This window comes from Biomphalaria glabrata, chromosome 16 (assembly GCF_947242115.1).
Source record: "Biomphalaria glabrata chromosome 16, xgBioGlab47.1, whole genome shotgun sequence".
In the NCBI taxonomy this organism is placed as follows: Eukaryota; Metazoa; Mollusca; class Gastropoda; family Planorbidae; genus Biomphalaria; species Biomphalaria glabrata.
The window spans coordinates 11,118,794-11,144,797 of record NC_074726.1 but is presented as its reverse complement, the minus strand read 5'-3'; the positions used below and the strand labels follow the sequence as shown (position 1 = coordinate 11,144,797).

At 35.6% G+C, this 26,004-nt stretch overlaps 2 protein-coding genes across 5 annotated transcripts in view; one reads left to right on the top strand and one right to left on the bottom strand.

Annotated features, from left to right (window-relative positions):
* LOC106057274 (phosphonoacetaldehyde hydrolase-like) overlaps nt 1–26,004 on the top strand; it is a 284,305-nt gene that overhangs the window by 61,754 nt on the left and 196,547 nt on the right. The gene's annotated exons all lie outside the window — the stretch shown is intronic.
* LOC106078854 (potassium voltage-gated channel subfamily H member 8-like) overlaps nt 1–26,004 on the bottom strand; it is a 271,372-nt gene that overhangs the window by 144,774 nt on the left and 100,594 nt on the right. For all 4 annotated transcript variants that reach the window (XM_056014827.1, XM_056014829.1, XM_056014830.1 and 1 more), the window contains exon 2: nt 11,503–12,364. In XM_056014827.1, coding sequence (XP_055870802.1) covers nt 11,503–11,578 — 76 coding nt within the window. In that variant the 5' untranslated portion in view covers nt 11,579–12,364. The remainder of the gene's footprint in view (nt 1–11,502; nt 12,365–26,004) is intronic.

Here is a 26,004-nt window from a genome sequence, read left to right as displayed (position 1 = left end):
AGATTCAAGATGCATTAGACATAGTATTTTCTTTTTTGAAAGAGCATTCCTCTTTATCATTAGAACATTAATTGTCTTCCCCAAAGCAATGGATTTATCAGTTTATACCATTGTTGTTGTTGTTGTTGTTTTTATGTTGTTTGTTTTGTTGCCATTTTGTCTTTTCTTAATTTCATAGGACAAATTTATTTTAAAAAGAGCCTCGAGCCCCCTTCCAAGGTAGCCAAGCCAAGCCAAGTTCAAGCGCACTTGGCCTCTCGACCAGGCTTCCCACCAAGATTATTTCACAAAGAAACCAGTACTTGTTCATTGACTAAAATAAACACCGTTTTTTATCCATTGCACTCAGTGCATCGAGCTTTTGAATACGATTTTTAAAGACCAGTTAAGTGAGTAGACTTCCTGACATGCGCAATGCATCCGATTAATTTTAATGAAATCTTTCAGCAAAATGGGACTAAATAAGATTTTATTTAAGCGTGTCAAATGTACATTTCTACTCATTGGGATTGTATTTTTCTATTGTTATATAGTTAGTATTAGTTGTCCTAGGAAGGCCCAGCTCGTCATCTTAATAGTATTCAATCAAATGTTTAAAATTAAAACTGTTTCTCTAATGTAAGATAGGTCATGCAAGTAAAAAGCTAACTAGCCAGCTAGCTAGCTAGCTAGCTAGATAGCTAGCTAGCTAGCTAGCTAGATAGATAGATAGATAGATACATACATACATTCACACATACACACGTACATACGTACACACATACACACACTCATATACATACATACGTACATGCGTACACACATACACACACATACATACGTACGTACATACGTACGTACACATATACACACACATACACACATACACATACACACATACACATACATACATACATACATTCATACACACATAAATACATACATACAATACATACATAATATACATACTATACATACATACATACATAGTTTACATACATACATACATACATACATACATACATTCATACATACATACATATACATACATATACATACAAACATACATACATACAATCATACATAAATACATACATACATACATATACATACATATACATACATATACATACATATACATATATATATATATACATACATACATACATACATACACACATACATACATTCATACATACACACATACATACATACATACATACATACATACATACATACATACATACATACATACATACATACATACATAGAAAAAGAGAAATCCACTTAGATATGTATACTCTGTAAGTAAAAAGTTACGCTTTAAACCATAATGAGAAGAGGCAAGAACCTTTTAGACAAAAATACAACTAAAGCGGGCCACCGCCATGACTTGAGTCTCATGTTGGACACCCCTATCCAGAAGCCCTACATGGGAGAGCTCATCTTGCTGGCTAGAAGTGCTGCAACATCCAATTATCGTCTGCTTAATGGAAGAAACAAGTCAAGCGATGAAGTGGCTTGTGGGAGTTCTAAAAATGAATCACCAAGAAAATGAATGGGTGAAAAATAAAAAGAAATGAAACAAACAACAGTAAATTGATGGCCCTTTCAACAAATTAAAGTCGGGGATATCTGAACAGCAGAGGACACATGTAAACGCAGAATTTCTTTTCACATCTTCTTGTTCGTTGGAGTCTTCGTTTATTTTCTGAGGTTTTCTATTTCATTGTTGTGTGTGTGTGTTGTTGTTTTTGCTTTTTATTCATATCTTAAAGAATCCATATAAAGATTGTTCACAAAAGTAATGGGAAAATCATTGAATTGAAAATCTTTGTCCTCGAGTACAACATTTTGATCTCGTTTTTGAAAGAGGCTAAATAGACCTACTGTTTCGATCAGTCAGTGGTAATTGGAGACAGCGCTGGATTTACTTTATAGACAACATTAGCAACTAGCGCATACAAATGTTTTTAAGACAAAGTAAAGGAATAAATGGCATTATGTGGATAACAAGGGGCTCTGTGTCTCAAATGGCTGAGGCCCTTATCAAATCTATGTTGATTACAAGAGGCCCCATTTCTCAAGTAACTTATAGCCCTATCTAATCTATCGTGATTACAAGGGGGCCCATGTCTCAAGTAACTTATGGCCCTATCTAATCTATGTTGATTACAAGGGGCCCCATATCTCAAATGGCTTAGACCCTTGTCAAATCTATGTTGATAACAAGGGGCACCATGTCTCAAATGGCTGAGGCCCCTTATCAAATCTATATTTATTACAAGGGGGCCCATGTCTCAAGTAACTTATGGCCCTATCTAATCTATGTTGATTACAAGGGGCCCCATGTCTCAAGCTACTTAAGGCCCTATCAAATCTATGTTGATTACAAGGAGCCCCATGTGTCAAGTAGCTTAGGGCCCTATCAAATCTAAGGTGAGTTGGTGAAAACATTGCTTGAAGAAGTGCACACATCTAAAAGATTATTTCATGCTGAGTCAAATATAAATATGACGAAGAAATAATCTAAACGTTTTATTGTTAGGTCCCTAACCTTAAAATACACAGATTACTATCAACAATAACCTCATTCTCACTGAACAAAATGGAAGCCAGAACCGATTTTGAGACATTTTGAGAGAAGTCTCACTAGAAAGCGGAGATTAGCCAACGTCTCAGGGAAGTATGCAAGAGTCGTCTATTTTTTTTTCAACCGGTAGTTGACAGAATGATTTTTCTCTGTCACTTGAGATGGAGAAAAAAAATCTCCCTCTCTTTGCTGAGTTCCGGCTATGACTTCAATTGACTCTGGTGATCATTTTGACGACGACCTGAGCAACGAGAGACTCTGGTGGTGATAAATTCATAAACGTATAGAGTTAGACTCTAGATTCTCATTGCAGCAATGCCCATCAGCTTGCAGTCATTCGTATGCTACTATATTTTTTTCCTACATAATTTCGCAGATTCGCCAGTTTAAGTCTATGGAAAAATAAAAATGTAAAAGACCTAAACGATTTTAGAAGCATAATGTTTAGTTGTACATAAGCTGTGAAGAAAATACCAGTATGAGAGCTTTCCGCATATGTATCACTAAATTGTAATTCATAATTGCTCTTTACACATTGATACCGCAAGGCAGGTAGCTCTCAAAGTGCTTTAACTTGATTACGGTTCATGGTGATAGAGAGTTAATTTCTCCTGCTCTACCTGGCGGTAAAGGAATATTATTGCCAATTGAAATCTCCGCTGATAAAGCTAATAGTCATGTATTTAGCGTTTCGATAATGAAGTATTTTGTTCTATAGTTTTATCACAATGGCCATGACATTTTCATTAAAGGAACACACGCTATAACGTATAAATTGTAAAAAAATGTAATGCACCTTCCGAATGTTAAACTTGTGTACACATTCTTAGCACTGCAAAATCAAATAGAAAATGTATCCTTGACAGCGTTCTTTTTTTTTTTTTTTTCTCTTTCTTTTCAGATCTCTTCTATATTCCTCCTTTTATTTTCTTACATTTTTATCAAATTATATTGCCCCACATTTCTCCATATGGCACACTCTTATTTTTCTTTCTTTTTTTTTATTTTTAAAGAACGTAATCCTTATTTTCAAAATCAAACAAAGAGCAGGCTACTCTAATAAACATTGTTAAAAATGAAAATCCTCAATGTCACAAAATGTCATTTTTAAACCGAACAAATGTGTTCAAGTCTAACGTTCAGAGCGTGTGTGTTTCAATGTTTATAAACGAGGTGATGTTTGGTGGCCCACGAATTGAGTCTCTCCAAGTAGATGTTACATGCGACTCTTCCGAAGTTAGATGTTACATACAAACTCGCTAAGTGTTAAATGACAGATGTTAGAAACAATTTTACAGCACGAGTTGCTTGTCAACATGTTCACCTTCGTATCATTTCATGTTCCAGTCAGATGTTATTATGTGGGTCAATGTTCCAGTCAGATGTCATCCATGTGGGTCAATGTTCCAACCAGATGTCCCCTATGTGGGTCAATGTTTCAGTCAGATGTCATCTATGTGGGTCAATGTTCCAGTCAGATGTCATATATGTGGGTCAATGTTTCAGTTAGATGTCATCTATGTGGGTCAATGTTCTGAGCTTTGCTCTGTAGCACACACTGACTTACAGAATGGACAAGCAAAACACATCAGCAGTGACCCTTAACTTTCTGTCAGGTCTCTCTGACTCTCAACTTCCATATTTCACCTTTGTGCACTTAGTTGTGTTTAACCTTCCCATACACACACACACACACACACACAATCACACACACACAAACATAAACTCTAAAATTGCAACCTTAACGTTTTACAATTAGAAGGTATGATTGACTACCAACTTTCAAAAGCACACACACATACAAGTTAAGTTGCAACAAAAAAAAAATTATCCTCACGAAAATCTCGAAACAAACTTCAAATATTTTTTTCGTTGCCGTTTAGAAATTTTAATTTTTTTTTTTTTAATTAAAAAATTCTACGAAACGTGATTAGTTTCTATTTTGAGGGAGAGGATGGTTGCTATGACAACAACGTCCTAATTATTATTAATTTTGTGTTTGTTTTGTGGGTTGTTATTTGCACTCATAAAAACTGCTTCGCTATTCGTTTTGTTTCCTTGTCCCTGTTTTTTTTTTTAGTGACGTCACTAATTGGAGTCTGTGATAATGCTTCCAGAACTGACTGTTCAAGGTGAGACAGGAAGAGGGAGAGAGAGAGAGATGAGAGAGAGAAAGAGTGAGAGAGAAAGAAAGAGAGGTGAGAAAAAATGAGAGACAGGGGCTGAGAGAGAGAGAGGGGGGGGGGTTAATGAGAGAGTGTGGGAGAGTAAAAGTGAGAGAATGAGGGAGAGTTAGAGATACAGTCAGAGAGACTGACTCGGAAAGAGAGTGGCATGTGTGAGGGAGTGTGAGAGAGAGAAAAGGAGAAAGAGTGAAAGAAAAAATTGAATTGGAGAGAGAGAGAGAAAAGGTTTTTTTGAGAGTCAAAGATAGATTGCAAGAGAGAGAGAGAGAGTCAGTAATTGAGAGTAAGCTAGAAAATTGGAGAGATTGTGAGAAAAAGAGGAAGAAAGAGGAAGAGAATGAGACAATAAGAGGCGACTAATAAATGAAGAAGAGAGTGGAAAAAATTGAAAGGGAAGAGGAGGGAGAAATAAAAGATGACAAAAAATTACGTAGGAGGGGCTGACATAGAAGAGCGTCTCTCTGTCTGCATCTTACCGTCAACTAATAAGGATAGTGCAGTTGATCGAACAGCGGCGTGGGTGTTTGCCGTAAGGATTATCAAGCGTGTAATGTGTATTTATAAGGTTTTGTTGCAAAGTACAGCATCTAACATAAATGATGTAACAATATAGATGCTCAAGGTTTTTTTCTCTTGCTCTCTTTCTCTTCCTCTATCTCCCTATCTCTTCTCCCTCTTTACCTCTCCCACTCTCTCCCCCACTCTCTCTCTCTCTCTCTCCTTTTTCTTCCTCTCTTTCTCTTTCTCTCTCTCTCCCTCCCTCTCATTCCCTCTCTCTTTATATCCCTTTCCTTGCTTTCTTTTCCCTCTCTTTCTCTCTCCCTTTCTTTCACTCCCTATATCTTTCTCTCTTTCTCCTCTATCTTTCTCCCTCTCTCCTCACTCTCCCTCCCCTCTCTTTCTCTCTATTTCTCCTCCTCTCTCTGTTCTCTCTTATTCTTTCTCTCCCTCTCTCCCTTTTTCTCTCTTCCCCTCTCTTTTTCTCCCTCCATCTCTCTCTGTAAGAGAGACACACAAAGTAAATGAGAGGACTGGCAAAATAAAAGAAAGAGGTTGTTCTGTAATAACACTAAATCTAGGTTTTAGCTCGTTACAAGATTGACTGTTCAATGTGAACACCACAGACCCCAGAAACATAGTTCACAAAGACAAGAATTACTAAGCACTAGAATCCACATGTTATTTTTTTTTAAATACAAGTTTCTGTGATAAAAAGAAAAAAAAATCACTTTTCGTGACCTTGACGCAGACAGACGTACTGAGTGATCGATTCAAAAAAAAAAAAAAATATGTTACGTCGTGTATCATCGTCAGCCTCGTAGCAGACCACCTGGGCATGGGAAGACGTTTTGTTTTGTATTGTTTCGTTTGTTGGTGGTGCTGTTGTTGTTTGTGTTTTTCGCACAGTCTTGAAGACAAGTTGGCATGAGCCTACTTCCGTTAGGAACAATGTCTAACTTGTTGGTTTCAGTACACAAAGGGGATCGCTTATCTTGACTTCTTTTCAGTCAGAGGGAAGAACTAGACAGACAAGGGATAAATGATGAGAGAGAGAGAGAGAGACAGCCAATTCTTACCTTGAGTGTCAACAATGACCTCCCTTTACAACGAAAGCCAAATATATTTTCATTGACCATTTCAAATATTTTTAAAGCCAAAAAAAAAAGATTTGGCTGGTAAATAGTGGCCTGGGAAGGGGACAGCCCTAATAATGTGGCCTCAAGACTGACCAATTTCACACATTCATTGAGTGACAGCTGTTTGAATGAGTCCACTTTCACACAGCCTGCACTTCAAGTGAACATCAGAGGGTCCACTCTTCTGTCCCCTGGTTTGTCCTTGAATTGAATCATTCTGGGCTAGATCGATAGTTTCTGTTAGTATTCGTTTGATTTCGGTCTGATCAAGTCAGATAAGAGGAGACGCCTTCAACCACAGCAATCGATGTTAGGAGTGGGTGAACAAAGCTTCTCATGTCTTTTGTATTAGATATTCGTTCTCTTTCTCTCTCTCTCTCTGTCTCTCTCTCTGTCTATCTATCTGTCTCTCTATCTATCTGTCTGTCTATCTATTTATCTATGCTCTCTATCTATCTCTCTATCTATCTATCTATCTATCTATCTATCTATCTATCTATCTATCTGTCTATCTATTTATCTATCTCTCTATCTCTATCTATCTCTCTATCTATCTCTCTATCTATCTGTCTATCTATCTGTCTATCTATCTGTCTATTTATCTCTCTATCTATCTGTCTATCTATCTGTCTATCTATTTATCTATCTCTCTATCTCTCTCTAGCTATCTCTCTATCTCTCTCTCTCTCTCTCTCTCTCTATATATATATATATATATATATATATATATATATATATATATATATTGTTAGATAGCTAGTTTAGTTAGTTGGGTTACGCACATTAATGTACTGACAGTGAACGGATATTTTAGAATGACGACATAGACTTTGGGGTTAGAGGTTAAGATTGACTTATAGAAATCAGTTACCGCTAGACTCTTGAGGGGGTAAACTTCGTTCTATAGTGACAGACTAGACTGTGGCCCATTCTGTAATAAACGTTTGTTTGAAGTTCACCTTGAGTCAACTTGGTCATTGAGTCTGTGTTCCTGTTAGTACCTTATCTATGCTTGTGACGGTGTGCATGTTTTCCAAGAACTCGCGATTGAAATACATCAAACAAGGTACGCATGCATCTAGGATAAATAATCATCTTTAGAAATACTTCAGCTTCATCTATCTATCTATCTATCTATCTATCTATCTATCTATCTATCTCTATCTATCTATCTATCTATCTATCTATCTATCTATCTATCTATCTATCTATCTCTATCTATCTATCTATCTATCTATCTATCTATCTATCTATCTATCTATCTATCTATCTCTATCTCTATCTCTATCTCTCTATCTATCTATCTATCTCTATCTCTCTCTCTCTCTATCTATCTATCTATCTATCTATCTATCTCTCTATCTATCTATCTATAAATCTATCTATCACTGTCTGTCTATTTATCAGTATAACGGTTTACCTATCTCTATATCTCACTATTTCTCTTCATCTTTCTCTCTCTTTCTTTCATCCTCTCTCTTTTAGCTCTCCCAAGCATTCATTTTTTCATTCCTAGTTCTCTCTCTTTTATTCTCTTTTATAAAATTCTAGCACTTAAATTACAAAAAAAAAAAAAAAAAAACTATCAGGATGCAATATCTTAAAAAAAACAACTAACTACAACAAGCAATAATAACACAACAACGATGGCTATCCCAACAGTTTCAAGTTACAAAAAGGAAAGGGACATTACTGACATGCCAACTAGATTTACAAAATGGCGTGTTTTTTTTTCCTATCCTTGCTCTGTAAATCTAATAATTCTGGCCTTAAGGAAGATCTGATTTTGAAAAATGTAACTGAATTATATGCCGTTAACAGCTTTTAGCTATATTTTTTGTCTTCTTTTATTTTGTAATAGTTCCTTTTCTTTTTTCTGTTCATTATCATGTTTTATCTTTACATTGGCCAGAGAGTAGAAGGGAAAATTTAATGATACAAAAGAAAATTGAATATTCTTGATGTGTAGATGTGATTACACTTGACATACAAGGGAGACATTTGTTTTATATTTTGCTCAAAAGTTCAGAGCATGAAAGTTAAGATAATAGCAATAAAATAGAAGCATATTAACTTATAATATTGAACCTGTTTATATAAAAGTTGCAGTCACTGGGAAAATTTTCTAATATTCCGGCTCTGTCTTTGGCTGTTATATTGAGCATTCGATTTACACATAAGGTAGGCCCTATAGTTGGAGATCCATTGACTAGAATAAGCAGTGTATTTGGATTTATTTCATTCGAATCTATCAATAAATCAAGTTTATTTAAAGTTACTTTAATATAGAGTAAGTCAAGATATTATTGGTAGGTCTAATAAGAAATTGAAGAAAACAAATGTGGGTGGAAGGGGTATACCACGGTGTTAGATTTAAATCACTTCTTCACCACATTCTTTCCCCAAAATTGTATCCTTTAAAAACATCCTCAGTTTAGGTTTCCAGAGAGGATCCCAGAAAAGAGCGTTTTGTGGGCCAAGATGTTAGGGTAGCCTTGAGGGCTATATGGCTATAAACTAAAGCTCAATACAGACAGGTCCAAACTTTTTGTGTACATTGTAAATTAATATTGTGTTAAAGTTTTAAAAAATGTGTTTTCGTTCACAGTCAGTTGCTTTTTTTTTTTAAAAAGGTTTGAACACACAACTGGTGAAACTTTATTTTTAAAAGATGAAGCCTTTGCTGGGACCCTTGTTTTAATTAAAATCTCTCTCTCTCTCTCTCTCTCTCTCTCTATCTATCTATCTATATATATATATATATATATATATCTCGCTCATTATCTCATTCTTTCTCTATGTGTTTCTATCCAAGACTCTCTTTCTCTCTCCCGCACTCAAAATCTCTCTTAATTTCTCTCTTGTTTCTCTTTTTCTTAAGTACAGAAACACACACACACATCTTTCTCTTTCTCCATCTCTCTCTCTCTCTCTCTCGCTCTCTCTCTCTCTCTCTCTCTCGTAAAGAACATGAGAATAGCAAAACAAAAAAGAGAATCCTTAAAAGTAAAGATTGCTTAGTCTCAGGTAACCATGACAACATTGTTGACCAGCGGAAATAAAGTTCAGACTGCAACAAAATCAATCTGCTACAAAATAAAAATAGGTGGATTTGGTCTTCTTCCAAAAAAAAAACAATCTATCCTAAATCTTTTGTATGCAGAAAGGAAATCTGTTATAATACAGGTGTTCAATAACTAAGATAGACACGAAGATAGAACAGTTCAAAGGTGTTTAAAGTATCAACAGAGAAACGTTTGCCCATTGATACATCATACTTTGATGCAAAGATTTCTCAACATATGCTAATTTGTGCGAACTAGATATAGAATTGAATTAGATTAGATTAAAACTGTAAAATGTTTAATATATTACACACCCTACGGCATCACAAAAAAATAATTTCATCCCACACCAAACCACCCGCAGGACGACACGACAATGGGGGAGGGCAGGGGACAGGGTATGAACCTAGGGCCATCCGAACGACTGTTCAGTGCACATACCACATTGCCAGGCAGCCATTAGATTAGATAGGTTCAGATTAGATGAGATTAGATTTATACGTTCATACGGTGCTAGGCACTATATGCAGTATAGAGACGACTTTAAATGGTACCTTTGAGGATATTGCAGATAGTGGGAATTACATTGTTTATGTTAGTATACTAAAGTTTGTGTTAGGACTTCATGGTAACAACATATATTACTGACAGACACTCGGCTGTGGCTTTTATGAATTAAACTTTATTCAAATACTTAGTTCTACATCTAGTTATTGTTATGGACCTTTTAAGCTGCCCTCTAAAGGGGAAAAGACGGTATTAGTTGTGTGTGGAATGTCTGTCAATCCGTCTGTCCGTCCCATTTAGATCTAGAAAATATATTGCAAATTCGACATCATGATATTTTAGACCTTTCAAAGTTCTGGTGCAACGACTAATTTTTTCTTTACTGAAAGCGAAAAATTTAATTTTTAAAATCAACTACGCAAGCAGTTTTTTTTTTTCATAAAAATACACCTTTTTTTTACAAATATTCACTATTAATAGTAACAAACACAAGAGGCTATTTAGTAAGGGAGATAGCCATGTACCATATTTTTTTAACACATTTATGGAAACGGTTTTAGATTTTTTGTCAATTTTTTTTGTATTGCTAAGTTAAATAAGTTTTGTCATACTAACTATTACATTTACAAAAATGTGTTTACTTTTTTTCTAAAGAAAAAAAATCTATTCAATATGCATATAAGTTGAACATAATTGAAAGCAACAACTAATAAGTAGTTTGTCATATTATTGCGTACGGTACTATGTACTCTACAATAACTTGTCACAGTATCCTAAACAATATATTTATTTTTACGGAAATGTTTTATTGTCTTGTGACTTCAAATAAGAGATTGACCTTTTACAAAACAATTAGATCAATTAGATAATCATTATATGACATCAGTTAGGCTAGTTTCACATCTAGCATCACCTTCACTTTCACCTATCCCTTGGTCTGCTGGACCGTTGGGGCACCACACAGGATCTGTCAACATTCTTTCTCCATGCTTCTCTGCAATTTGCCTTTGATAGAATTTCATTATGGTATTCTTTCTGAAAATATTGAAACCTGCCTTTTTACCTGCCTGGTTGGACCACTTTGGGGGCCGATTATGAGCTTGTGTTTCCACACAAACTGTCTTTGTAACCTTGTTCGTTAGTAGTTTTAAACGCGTATTATTGATTGGTCTCGATCTGATGCGCCCACATAAGAAGCTCAGACATCTTCCAAGTAATCTGACGAAGCCAGACAGCCTTCATACAACTACAAGACCAATGTTTATTGCGATAGCTTTCTATGTTAGTTGAAGCTATCTATTACTGAAGCTATGATGATAATTACATGTGGTTATCACACCTGTTGTTTTAAAATAACTCTTGATCAAAGACCGAATTTCGCTGTTCCGTTTTGCATCTTGATTTTGTTCTCTTTTGTTGCCTCTTCTTATTTCCACCTTCGTATCACGATGGACACAGATGTAAACGCAACAAGACAAACACGCAAACCAAAAACACAAGACAAGACTCATTATTTGTGTAATTATAGCACTTACGGATTCCGTCGAAACGAGTAGCGATGGTATCAAGAAATGTATTCTGCGATGAAGCCGCGTTTCTTTTTTGCGGCATTTTTTGTTTGTTCCCTTGGCGTTCTTTTTTATCGCTGACGATCTCCTTCTAGTTGTGTTGAGAGGAAGAACAAAAGTCGGACTGCACACAAAACAGCAATCGTTCACCTGTTGTTTAGATTCATTGTGATGACTAAATGCTTTTGTAATGATGGTCTTTTTTCTTGGGTCAGCGGTGGGAGCGAAGCGATAACATTGCTACTAAAACTCGGACGAAATATTCCCGGAAACTTGAAGTGTCACTAGCAAAAATTTGATAATTCCGAAACATTGTTTTCTGTTTTGATTTATCAAGTTTCCATTTTCATCAAATTGACTTTTTAACTTGTTTTATGGGGGGTATTTATATGAATGAAATTTCTTGGCCAATCATGTTGATTATAGCATGGTTGTAAATGCAACTTCTTGTCCATTCATCTCGTGGGTTAACGGTGAGACTGTAAACGAGACGAGAGATAAAACTCTTGGAGCTAAATCTCCATACATCCGAGCGTTCATCTTGTGATGCAGACAACAACTTTCTCAATAACGGAAGAGTTATCGCTTCATTTAGCAGCAGACGTTTATCAGACCGGAAACACAATACGTCACAATCTTGCAGCGAACATAGACATGGTTAGAAAAACTTTCAATATCAGCGGTTCTCACTTCAGTATGTGGCCAATGAGATAAACATTCATCAGAAGTGAAGGAAAATTGACCAATGGGGTTCAGATGCTACAACATTGTTCAGATCCACCATATGTTCATTTCTCTTGAGATCTTGTCTTTATTTCCTGGAGGATGTCTGAAATGAAAATAATAAGAAAAGAAAAGCTATTAAAATTTAAAGACTTTGCCTTTATCGTATTAAAGTAGCATAGCTATAAGTCTAAAAATATTTTGATTTTGTAACACACTTTTCTTTATTAAAAAACAAAATCTCTTCAAGCAGTGATTTCAAAGTACGGCAATCGGGCCACATCTGACCCAAGGCTCGATGCTACCCGGCAATTCGAAACATCTGATGAAAATTGAAAGGCTCGGTTCTATAAGAGTAGACCAGTTTTTAATGTAATGTGCTCCATGACAAGCTATAGGGCCCCTAGTTCGAACAAGCTTAGGCTTAGGCATTATTAACTGTGCTTATCATTTATAGATTTGTAAAGCGATTGACTTCCGAACTGGAGGAGCCCCATGTTAGAATACTAGTAAAGACGGGCCACATGACACCCTCATTAACCGTGGGCCACAGAAACAGATGACCTTTACCACATCTGCCCTATAGGCTGCATGTTTAGAAGGGGGAACTACTTTTATTGTTTAATTGTCGATCTTGAAACTTTTTTTAAGCATCAAAAGATGGAGCGTGTTATTAAGATGAAATACTATAACCCGGAAGTAGAAATTAAAGGTCACGCTGTCCAACAAATCCGTTATTACGCTGATTTAACCGCTTTTCTTAATTGACAAGGTGGACCTTTTTTTTTTATTATCGCCCTAGCGCAGACTAAATGATCAAGACACAAAATCTATTCTTCGTCAATTCTTTTTTTTTTTGTCTAAAGTATAAATAACAAAGCAAATTGACATATCTGACATGACATATCTAAAAGAGTAATGACATTAAAAGAATGACATCAATATGAGTAGAGGAATATCCAACAGACAAATGAAAGTAAGAAAAAAACAAGTGTGCAAGATATGCGCGTGCGATTAAAGGAGCGTCTGCTTTCAGACATTGACTTTGATGTTAGTAAATGAAAAAAACAACTTATTAAATAAGGTTACAAAGACAGTTTGTGTGAAAACACAAACTAAAAATCGGCCCTCGAAGTGATCCACCCAGGCAGGTAAAAAGGCAGGTTTCAATACTTTCAGAAAGAATAGCAGAATGAAATTCTATCAAAGGCAATGACAGAGAAGAATGGAGAAAGAAGGTTGACTGATCTTGTGTGGTGCCCCAACGGTCCAGCAGACCAAGGGATAGGTGAAAGTGAAGGTGAAGTTAGATGTGAACCTGGCCTAACTGATGTCCTATAATGAGTATCTAATTGATCTAATTGTTTTGTAAATGAGCAATCTCTTATTCAAAGCCTTAAGATATAGACCTAAACAAGGTCTATAACGTAAACCAAGAATGACATTGCAGAGTGGAAATACTGCAGTTCACGCTATAATATGAAAAACTACTTATTAATTGATGTTTTAAATTATGTTCCACTTATATGCATATTAAATAGATTTTTTCTCTTTAAAAAATTTTTTTTTTTTTAAAAGATAGTACTTCATATGTCAGAACTTACTTAACTTAGCAATGCATATGTCAAAAAAAATTGGGGTGACAAAAAATCTAACACTGTTTGCATAAATGGTAGATTGATATCCCCCTTACTAAGTGTCCATAATGTTTGTTACTATTAATAGTGAATGTTGTAAAAATGGTGTATTTTTATGAAATAAAACTGCTTGTATAATTGATTTTAAAAATGAGATTTTACGCTTTTAGAAAACAAAGTAGCCGTTGCATCAGAACTTTGAATGGTCTAAAATATTATGATGTTAGATTTTCACTATCTTTTCTAGTTTACGAAATCTAAATGGGACGGACGGACAGTCCACACAAAACTAATAGCGTCTTTTCCCCTGTTGAGGGCCGCTAAAAAACTAAACTTATACAAGGGAAAGCACCACACATGACACCACTGGCGGATCCAGAACTTTGGAGTGGCGGGGGCGATTTTGTTCCAAACCCTAACCCTAACGCCCAGTAAACCCTAACCCTATGCATAAACGTGCGTACAGCATATATATATATTCGATATATGAGAATAAAATAAGACTGTTTCTCAATCTTCGGCGAAAAAAAACAGAAAAAAAACAGTCATGTTGAGGCCTTTCTCTTTCAAGCTTGGGGGTCTGGGAGAGCGCTGTAAGCTTCCTCAGTGGGGTTCGGTTCGCCAAAAGCGTTTTCTTGCACTTTTCACGGCTGAAACGCATTCTCCTGACATCTACAGCTCATTATTTATTAAAAATTTCGTTTGAATTATAACTTTTCCAAAGCCAAGTCTTTCTTAAAATAGTTATGATAAATTCATGTGAAATTACATAAACTCTGTCTGAAAAGGGGAAGGGCGGTAAAATGAAAACGATTAATCCTCGCTCCTTTTTATAATTTCTGCTAATGATTGCATTTTGCATTAAAGAATAGGGGTTGGGCGACTCGATATAAAAATTTACTTTATAGCATATATAAATTATATTAGTGACAGATTTTTTTTATTTTTAATTTCTTACTATAATACAAAAGAAAAAAGTATTGGTTTGTCCGATGGGGGAAGGTGATTGCATGTATCGCACTTCCACCTGTTTATATTATATAGATATTCGACTAATTTTGTTCACATACTATGATTTCTCCATAAAAGTAGGACCGCCTTTCCCCCACACAAAGGGTTTAGATGGGAAGGGCAGTAGAGGTATTCGCTCCTCCCCTTCCAATCGGCCAACAGGTGAACGACATAATATAAAGACCGGTTAAAATACCAATAACAAGATTTAATCATATAGATATTTAATTGATTCTGTTAGCAAGTTGTGATTTCTACAAATAAATAGGACCGCCCCCCCCACTCGAAAGTTTATGGTTGGGGGGGGGGGCGGATTAATGCCATCGCCCCCTCCCGACCCTACCAAATCGGCCAAAATACGAGAAAGGGGGGGGCGAAATAATCTAAAAATAGGTTGAAATATAAATAATTAGTATATATTATTATCATAAGTAATAAATTCGTATACAAATTGTGTGAATTCTATACTAAAATTCAACCGAGTGGGGGGGGGGCGATCGCCCCTACCGCCCCCCTCCCCCTGGATCCACCAGTGCATGACACACTATCATGTCTCTCAATGCTGCAAGATTGACCTTCCACTCTTATATAAAGCAAAATTTATTATTAATGGATTAATTAATTGGTTAATTTTATTATTGCTTTATGTATAGTTTGGACCATGAAAAATTGTGTGAAATTTCAACTTGATATTAGAATGGGAAGTGGGAGAAAAAAATATGTTAACGAATCCACCCAGACAGTCGGACGAAGTAGGTTAATATAAAATATGTAAAAGATATGTAGATTGAAACTGGGCCAGCATATCAACATGGAATACCATTTCAACCTCATTGCCACATCAAACGGAAGCGACAGAGGGCGGAAAAAATAATTAAAAAACTGAATAAAATAGAAAAATTTGACATAGCTTTGTGGAAATTGTAAAAAAAAACAACAATTTTCTGGTACATACCGGAAGCGTGAATTTTTTTGGTCTAATTACAGCGTAGCGAAACTTAACAGGAAATGTTTTAAAAAAAATGAATACCTTTGTATGTTAAAAACATTATATTGAAGTAAGCATTCATATTTTATTTGTCCTAAAAGTACATCCTAAAGAAACATTAGCTTGGGAATTACAACCACGACATTCGCTTTAGTAGCGCAGTGCCCTTTGGAGCCGCTTTTAAATAGTCATAATACAAAGATTCAACTATAAATATATAGACCTACATTTATAAATAACAACTAAATAACAAGAAAATTAATATCTCTACCTATTTTTATCTTCTTTCCACATACGGCCAAACTTGTCGGAACTCAATAATTAATGACGTGATTTTGATCTTTCTAAAAGTTTAATCAAATGTAGTGTCAGCTAACAAAAGTTTGTGTAAAAAAAATTCAGCTGGAATTTTTAAAATTGTTGAAAATAGTATGCAATAATATTATCTCTCTGAACTCGAGGACTTGAAAAAGATTTTAAGAGATTTCTCAGTAAGGAAGTCTGATTAGTTCTCCTAGTAAATTTTGTGTGTTCAACATTGACTGATTGTACTTGGACAAAACTTTTTTTTTTTACAATATCTCTATTCAAGTCCCGAACTTAATGGAAGGTAGATAATGGAACCTGGGCACTGATCTCAAAAAACGGCTCTAACGATTTTTCTAGACATTTTAAACAGTTGATGTATACCGCAGAGAAAAGAATTACTAGCTCGTTGGCCACACAGGGAAAACTCTAGTTAAATAAATTTTATATCTGGCTATGTGGGATCTATGCGTAGTCAGCCGGAGTTTACAGATAACTGATTTGTTGTTAAATTTAAAATCGCTTAACGTTTATTGATAGATTTTCTAACCTTTGCTTAAATGTTCAATGTTTACGTAAATCTAATATAGATTAGACTAGATATAGATTTTAGATTTAGAAGAAGATCTCGATCTAGACAAGATTTAAAGAGTTCTAAATCAGAAGTCTGGACTAGATCATGTTCTAGATATCTACATAATGAAAGTGCCAATAAATAAATAATAATAACAAAAGTAGCTCTGGCCAAACGGATAGAGACACAGTTTCAATGAGCTGACGGTGCGATACAGGACGAGACCTACAACTTTGTTATTTACAATTTAATTGTATTTTAATTTGTAGGCCTATATTGGTGATAATTTTTTTTTAAATAAAAGAGGTATTTTAAGCATGTTTTTCTTGTTTATTATTTGTTTAAATTTTACATTATGTCCAAACGATTTTTTTTCTAGTTTGAACAAATAAGTCGATTACTGTGGCTATACCGTTTATTCTGACACCAATGATCTGGGGCTTTTGAGTCTATTCATTCTCGGCTCACTGACCATTGACACATCAAGAGGTTAATAAGTCCTTTTGTTGCAAGTTTTAATATTATTTTCAATGTCCGACATTTTATTTGTTTCTGTAATGTCAATTTATCATCAAAAACAAAAGAATATGACAATAGAAAAGAATTCTATTTTGAGCAGATACAAATTGTCACGTGACGACAAAACGTATTTCAGAAACATGATTTTTAAAAGAAATATTTTTATAAACAGTGTAATCGGAGCCCGACTTGAAGCCTTAGATGTAGATACAGTTACCTGGCTATTTATTCACTGCTTCATTGGAATCATTGGAATCAACGCACGAGCGCATGCACATACTCTGAAGATAAACAACAACAAAAAAAAAAAAAAAAGACCGTTTAAAACAACAAGAAAAAAGTTTTTGAGTTCAAAGATGTTCTCGAGTCCATTTCACAGAAAACTAAATTGGTAAAGTTCCTTTGTCAGATTGTTAAAGACACTTGAAACAACAAGAGTCTCAATTAACACAATGATTCATTAGTCTTCTCTTCATCTCCTTCCAGCATCTTGTTGTGAATCTGACCCACTTTTGCACACAGTCCTGACTTACACACTTTCTTTGCTGTTCACTCAACCATGTTCAATGAATGTCAACTGGTCATTTCATACACAGGCACACACACACACACTACACTACTAGCCACTCAAAACACACACACACACTATCACACAAGGCCTTGCGATCTTTAAGGAAGGTGACGTAAAGGTCACGTTACTACGGTCGACGGTTAACGAGGGTTTCATGTGGCCAGCACAACGACCAACCGCTTTTACTTTCCCCAAACTAATGTCAGGCACCTTAGTCATGTTGGCAGGACTCAAGAGGCGTCTTAAAAATCCAAAAATTCAAAATTCCAGTCTTCACCGAGATTCGATCCCGAGACACCTCGACTAGGAAGCCAATCGCTTCACTACTCAGCCACCTCGCCCGTCAATGTCGCATGGATGCTGACATTAATCTGGACGCCAAAGTGTATGTGTGAGGAAGATTTACAAGGCGTGACATTGTCATGTCAACTGCAGCGCTAATGATTGGAAGAAACTGCGCAGATATATTTGTTTCCCGCCTTTTGTAAGTACGCAGAACATGACACACACACACACATGCTAGCACACTCACAAAGAAAAAGATTAATTAAAAACATAGTTATTATTTAAATCAACACCAGAGTGAAGGTCGAATATTTAAGTTGTACAAAACATATGTTTCAGTCTAATGATCTTGGGTTTAAATTCCGTTGAAGACTAAGAATATTTCATCGGTTTTGTTTTTTTTTTGGGTACGAGTCGAGCAGAAGTAATCTATGCAACAAATGGAGTTGCTCGGGCTAGAAAGGAAATGACAATAAATTCAGATTTGAGACTATATGGATTGGTCTTTACTAAGTGTTCGACTCCCAGTTCGGCATAGGATTTCCTTGTTTGAGACCCGATCTGTGTAACTGACTCCCAAAATCCGTCTCAGCCATTTTTGTTGAGCCACATTTAGTCTTTTCTTAATTTTGACAGATGACTTCCATGTGAAACATGGAAAGCCACCTTAATATATATTCTCCTTAAGTCGTAGTTGTTCTAAGACTTAAGGAGGATATATATATATATATATATATATATATGAGGAGATATATAGGCCTATATATATATATATATGAGGAGATATATATATATATGAGGATATATATATATATATATATATATGTATATATCTTCATACCTCGTCGAAGATGAGCACATTTCTCATTTTCTATTGAGACTCCAATTGAGTGAGTGCTTGAGAGGCTCAAATCCTCTCTAGATGTGAATGTTTCTAGGGCTAGACAGGGAATAACGACAAAGTCAGATTAGAGACTTATGAAATAGCAGCACCAGAGACTGAACAGAATAGAACAAGCAAAATATTAATAAAAAATAACGTTTAATTACGGCCATTTATATCTCAATATTGCAAGATTTATGTCCCTTTTTCTTTACCAATACAAAATTAATTAATTACCATATTTAATTAACGTATTGGTTAATTTAGTTGATTGATTTAATGTGTTGTCATCGACAATGAATATTTATGCAAAGTTTCAACGAGAAAGGAAAGCGAGAGAAAAAAAATGTGTATAAGAATCCTGCCAGACAGACAGAGATAATATAAGCCTTGTAACAAGACACAAGACGAAATAAAATATTGTAAGTATTTAAAAAAAAAAAACGTTTTATCAAACTGTTGTTTTTTGTTTTGTTTTTTTAAGTGTCTTGAGTGTCCGAGCAGCTGTGACTCGCGTGAAGTCTTCTTTATATCACAACAGTATCTAATCTGTGTTGGTCATTGTGCTGGGCATTTGTTTTTTAATCACTACAGACTCACATTCCCCACCCCTCCATTCCCCAAACACTTGTGCACAACAACTCAGCGCAAGTGATACTGAGTTAGAAATGTGGAACCCTCGATGGAACACCCATATGGGGAAAACTAGTAGACAAAACATCGAACATAGCCTCTAGTCATCTAGTGCGTTTTCAGAAAGTACTTCTGGTGAGGGAAAGTAGAAGTTATTTACCTTTTGTTTTTACATCAAATAAAACAGTGGCGTAACTAAAGGGGGGAGTGGGGGGAGAATTAGAAAATCCCCCCGGGCCCCCACAAATTTATTTGTAAATAAATAAATTAATATATTTGATTGACAAATAGTATCAACGGGTGTCTTTTTTTTTTCAACATTTATGGATTAAATGTATCACAAAGACTAAATCTACATCTAAGTCTATCAGTACGTTGACTTTGTTGACATTTTAAAAATATTTTTTTCCCACAGAGGTCAAAGTTTTTTTGAAAATCAATTTTACATTTTAAACTTTGTTGCCACGAATAAAACTGCATGATATGCAGCGAATTCCAGGTATCTTGTTACCTTTACTAATAATAGATCTAAATGGCGAGTATTTTATGGCTACACTAATTAACCTTGAAGCAAAATTTACAGAATCGAGTATAACAGATCTAAAAGTTATTCTTAATAATGCTAAAATAGTCCATTATTCGGGTTTGGCGTCTATAATTTCAGAATTAAACTTCACACTCGAGTTATTACCCCTCTATTCATCTTTCCTCCATTCAATGGAAACTCCCTTTTTATTTCCATCTAATCCTTTTGCTTTCGGACAAAACATAACCAACAAACAATGACGTAATATCATATAATATTAGCACATCCTTCCTTTCAAGTTATTATCACACCCTTCCTTTTAAAGTTCTTAAGAGTGATATCTACTAGCAGGGCCGGCCCTAGCATTTGCGGGGCCCTATGCGAAACTGATCGCGCGGGACCTAGTCTGGGTAGGGATAAGCATAATGTCAAAATTATTTTTTTTTTTAATTAGAAAATAGGCCTACTTTCGTCTTTGCAATAATTTTTTATCAAATGAAAGCTCGCAATGCCACTTTTTATTTATTGGCATCCCAAAATGTCGATTTGGTCTATTCTTCAGGGGATTTGAATAAATTCAAAAAAAGTTCAGGACTTTATCGCATATTTTGCCTTTTCATGAGATTTCCTGGAGGCCCTGGAAAATCAGGAGGTCGCGAAAACCCTGTTAATTTATTTAAGTTATAATGGTTTCATTTAATACTTAGAATTAGCGCGGGGCCTATGAAACCGCGGGGCCCACTGCGACCGCATAGGCAGCAGAGGCCTAAGGCCGGCCCTGTCTACTAGGAACTTTAACAATTCGTCCACTTCTGGTTGTCTTGACTGGCACAACAAGTTCTCTAGACATTGGTCTATAACTGTCTGTTTCGTTTGTTCCAACAGTTTGCAGTTCATTGTCTTCATCGGTATTTTTATAGTACCCAGAGATGTCTTCATCGAAACTCTTATTCAAAAAGCGTTGATTTCTTCTGTATGTTTTTCCATCGTTTGTCTTTATGATGTAAGATCTGGGTGCTGAATGTTTTTTTATGACAACTGCTTTCTGCCATGTTTGACCTAGACGAACTCTCCGACAGAATAATCTTTAGGTAGTCTAGCTTTTGCATCGTATTTCACTTTGCTTTTCATCTGTCGTTCGTTGAGTAATGTCTCTGCCTTTTCAGCTACCGATGGTTTCAATAGTTTGGGATCAGTTGGAATGATTCCCTGAGTCTTCTACTCGTCAGCAGTTGTGATGGTGCATACGGCAGTCCGCTTATCGGAGTATTTCTATACTTGAGCATAACGAGATATGGATCTTTCCCACTTTTGTATGCTCTGAATCCTTTTGCTTTCGCACAAAACATAAACAACCAACAATGACGTAATACCATACAATATTAGCACAGAATCTTCTTCATGCAGTGGAAAATTAAGAATTTTTTCCTATCTTGAATTCTGGTTAAAGCTCCTGCGCCCAAATAATATAGTTCAGAAGAAACTACAAAAGTCTGGACTGCATATACGTGAAGCTGCTAAAGAAATTAGTACCCTTTCATGCTTTCTGCAAAATGATGAGAAACTGACAAAAACCCAACACATCGATAAAGCAAAAGAAGTTAGTGAATACTATGGATTCCCTGTAATCAAAACAACCAGAAGAAAGAAAAGACTTGAAGGAAAGTTGAGTTCTAATGTAGGACTGTCAATAGAACTGCAATTCAAAGGGCAGATTCCAAAGGCTGGAAAGAAAATGGATACCTTTGGATTTCTTCTTGAACCAAGACACCTGTTAGATGAAGACACGCTTATGATAAACTGTGCTACCTTTCCTTTTTGTATGTTGAAATAAATGGAAAATCGCTTTTTCAATGATGTCATTGATGCACGAGCACTTTTCATCAACAAACAGTAATACAATCACCAATAGACATATTGAGAAAAAAGGCTTCATACGGTAATTACGTGTGCTCAGACTTTGCAACCTCCTCCGAATACCGCTAACTCAGGCCACTTCCATTACGTCATGTGAGAGATCATTCTCAAAGCTCAAGTTCATCAAAAACTATCCGAGGAACACAATGACGCAAGAAAGGCTTATCATGGCTTTAATGTCAGTGAAGTCACAAATACTAGAAAGTATCGATGTAGGTGATGTTATAGATGTCTTTGATGCACTTAATGCTCTACGTGAAGCGATATCAATTGAGAGTTGTCACTTGTGCATTATTTAACTAATAAACAACGGCAATATTCATTAAAAGAGTCTTCATGATTATTTTTTTGTTAAGTTTACTGATATACTGAACCAATTTGATTTTGGGCTTATATATTTTTGCGTACATTATCTCATGTCATATGTCGAATGTCAAAATGCAAGGGGCCCCCAAAGAGGTCAATCAACCCGGGCCCACAAATCCCTAGTTACGCCCCTGAAATAAAATGAGTAATTACAAATATTTAATTGATTGATTTGTTTATTTTATTAATTTATTCATATTTTTTGTGTGTGGATACAATAAACAACTGTTTAAAGTATCGACTTGATCCGAGAATGGGTGTGGGAGAAGTAAAGTGTTCAAAATTGTATCAGACAGAGAGGGTGAGTTGATTGAAGCTTTGTTACAAAAGAAAAAAAACACACGTTAACCTTTCCCCATCAGCCACGACATCTCGCTGAAATCACGCGCGCTGCGATAAAGGCATTCACGTGGTTAGTGGCGGTATATTGTAGGAATACGAATGACTTTTGAGCAGATACATTGGTAAAGACTTGATCTTTTAGGACAATGCCACGTCGTTTGTCTCATTGACTGGTCTTCTGTGATGTTGGTCTAATTAACATAGGCGTGGGTTCATTTTAAAATGTAACTCCAGTCCAGAGTGTAGAATGCATGTCTTCTGTTTACTGTGTCTTCTGTTTACTGTGTCTTCTGTTTACTGTATTCTGTTTACTGTGTCTTCTGTTTAATTGTTATCTTCCTATTAGTCCCAGACTCACCAGTTGTCTATACAACGTTCCAGTCTAAGAGCGCTTCTAATTGTAGAATCTGAAGTCCTATAACATCTGATGTTTCTTTTCCTTTTCTCTATTTTATGAGGGCCAGTGATAACAGCATATGTCCCCTCTCATAATGAATTATACAACTGCGGTTTTAAAATGCGTGAAAATATTTTCCTTCAAGCATCTGTTGACAATTACATATTTTATTGGGATCCCTCTGGTTTTATCGCCTGCGCGGGCAGCTTCGATTCCCAGGTTACTCTTTTAGTGTTTCTGTTGAAAAAATATTCAAATAGATTAGCGGAGTAGTTCAGCAGGAACAAGTGCTAAATAATTCAGTGTAGATAAAAGGACACTTAATCATGCATGCACTCTACACTCTGGATTGGACGTACATTCCAAAATAAATCAGAAGCTTCTGTCGAGTACACCAATATCACAGTGTCAACTAGACCGATATCACAGTGTCAACTAGACCAATATCACAGTGTCAACTAGACCAATATCACAGTGTCAACTAGACCAATATCACAGTGTCAACTAGACCAATAACTAGACCAATATCACAGTGTCAACTAGACCAATATCACAGTGTCAACTAGACCAATATCACAGTGTCAACTAGACCGATAACACTTTGTGAACTAGACCAATATCACAGTGTCAACTAGACCGATAACACTTTGTGAACTAGACCAATATCACAGTGTCGACTAGCATAATATCACAGTGTTAACTAGACCATTTTACTACTGAGTAAGGGTGACGCTATGCAGTTCGATATGAGAATCACTGTAATAAAAATACACCTTAAAATGATACTCATGATGAACATAATATTTGTATAATCCTGGAGGAGATTTTTTTCTTTTAACAATGGTTTACATATCAAAAAACATTACAGCGATAGCAAAGATACATTTATACCACAGCCTCACACAGTGCTACCCCAATCCCTTTTTTTTTGTGATCAGTGCCTTGTATCTTCTTTTAGATGGTAAATTTTGAACTCGGAATCCAAAGGGAGTTATTTTTTTAATGATTTTTTTTTTTTTTAGAGAAGTAAAGAGGATCATGCTAAAGATTGTGTTGTGTATTTGTTAAATCTTGGTATTACACGCTCGTTTCAGTAGGGCTTAATAGAAAGACAAGTCATACAGATTTACAATCAGGCAACAAAATAAACAGAATTGAAAGGTAAACAATATTAACTCCCAACCCCAAAACATAATTTCGTTTGTATCCTCCCCCCTCCCTAGAATCGGGAATGCCATCTCTTCAAATAATGTCATTCTAAAAAATTTTTTTCAATGTAACAATTTTTTGGTATCAACATGTCCGGAGAGTCATTGAACCGATGCCTAATGTCACATCTATTGTCCGGGCAGGTAAGAGCCACATAGAGCCACGTGTGGTGGGAAGAGAGGGGTGTGTGTACAGGTGATCAATACACGCCTACAGTGGTGGTTGTGGGCGGAAAAGGTTATCGACCAGTCCTGAAGAAAACACTCCACAAAAGCAGACTGGACATGGAGGTTGTCCAATACAACCTGCCATCACACAGGTAGCAGGAAGAAAGGGAAAACGCACTGTGACAGAAACAGAATTAATGAGAATGCTCAGATGAAATGTAATTAACTTTATTGACAATGGAACCTAATGTTTTCTATAAACTATAGACAAACCATAATAACTGATATTTTAATTCTGTTAACTATTGGCTAGAGCTGCTAATCTAATCTACTGATAGATAAATCATTTATATTTGTGAGGTGTGGGAGGGGTAATGAAGATATACTTTTTAAAAAAAATCCGCCGGTTTATTTGTCTGCGAAACATTCCATTAGAGGAATTTTAACAATCAATTCTTATTCAATATGTTTATGGTTATGGAATCTATTTTTATTTATTATCAAATACCAAACAATCACTATATTATAAAGTAAAATCCATGCTTTTTCATTTCCAACTAACAACATACTCTTCTGGAAGTGGAACAAAAAAAAAGGGTGAAAGTCAGAAAATTTCCGAAACTTGAAGTTAATAGAGTATCGTTCTAATAGCACGAATATCGGTTTTTTTTTTCAATAATAATCCGATCTTATTCAAATCCAATGGGATCAGAATCGGTCAGATCCAATGCTATCCGAACCAATCCATATCATCTCGATTATATCTGATTTGATCTGGTCAGAAAAAAAAATGCAGTATTAGTCCATCTTACCAGAAGTTTTCAATTAATAAGAAAGAGTTAAAGCCAACCTCTAATCCAACCCAAAACTAGTCGACAAACTATAACGCCGATCTTCAAGACTTCAATTTGAGGCTCTAGGCGAAGTGAATAGTGGCCACAAAATGAAATTGAAAAAAAAAATAAAGACCGAAAAATACGCAATGAATTAAAATCCTTCCTGTATCTATATCTAAATAAACTAATGAGTTAAATTCATATAGCGCTGAAAACAGGAATATACGTAATGGACGAATCATGATCACCAGGCTAGAAATAAAACTATCCACATTTCAGCCAATAGAAGAAACAAAGGTTTTCTAACATACGTAGTCTAACAACAAAGGTCTAAACATTCGTAAATATACCTGGAGTAATAGAGGCCAGTAGACCTAGAGCCATAGATTTCTGCTATGTTTGAAATTTGATCGCAATTTTTTTTTCCACCAAAAATATGTTTCTCTTGTGCGACCCCCCACCAATCGGAGGCCCTAGGTGCTTCCTAGTATGCTTATGCCTAAGGCCGGCCCTGCTTCAATGTCCTAGTTTGGAAGTGTCTTAGTAAAAGTGGGTAGACTAGGTCGTGTGAAGCATGTA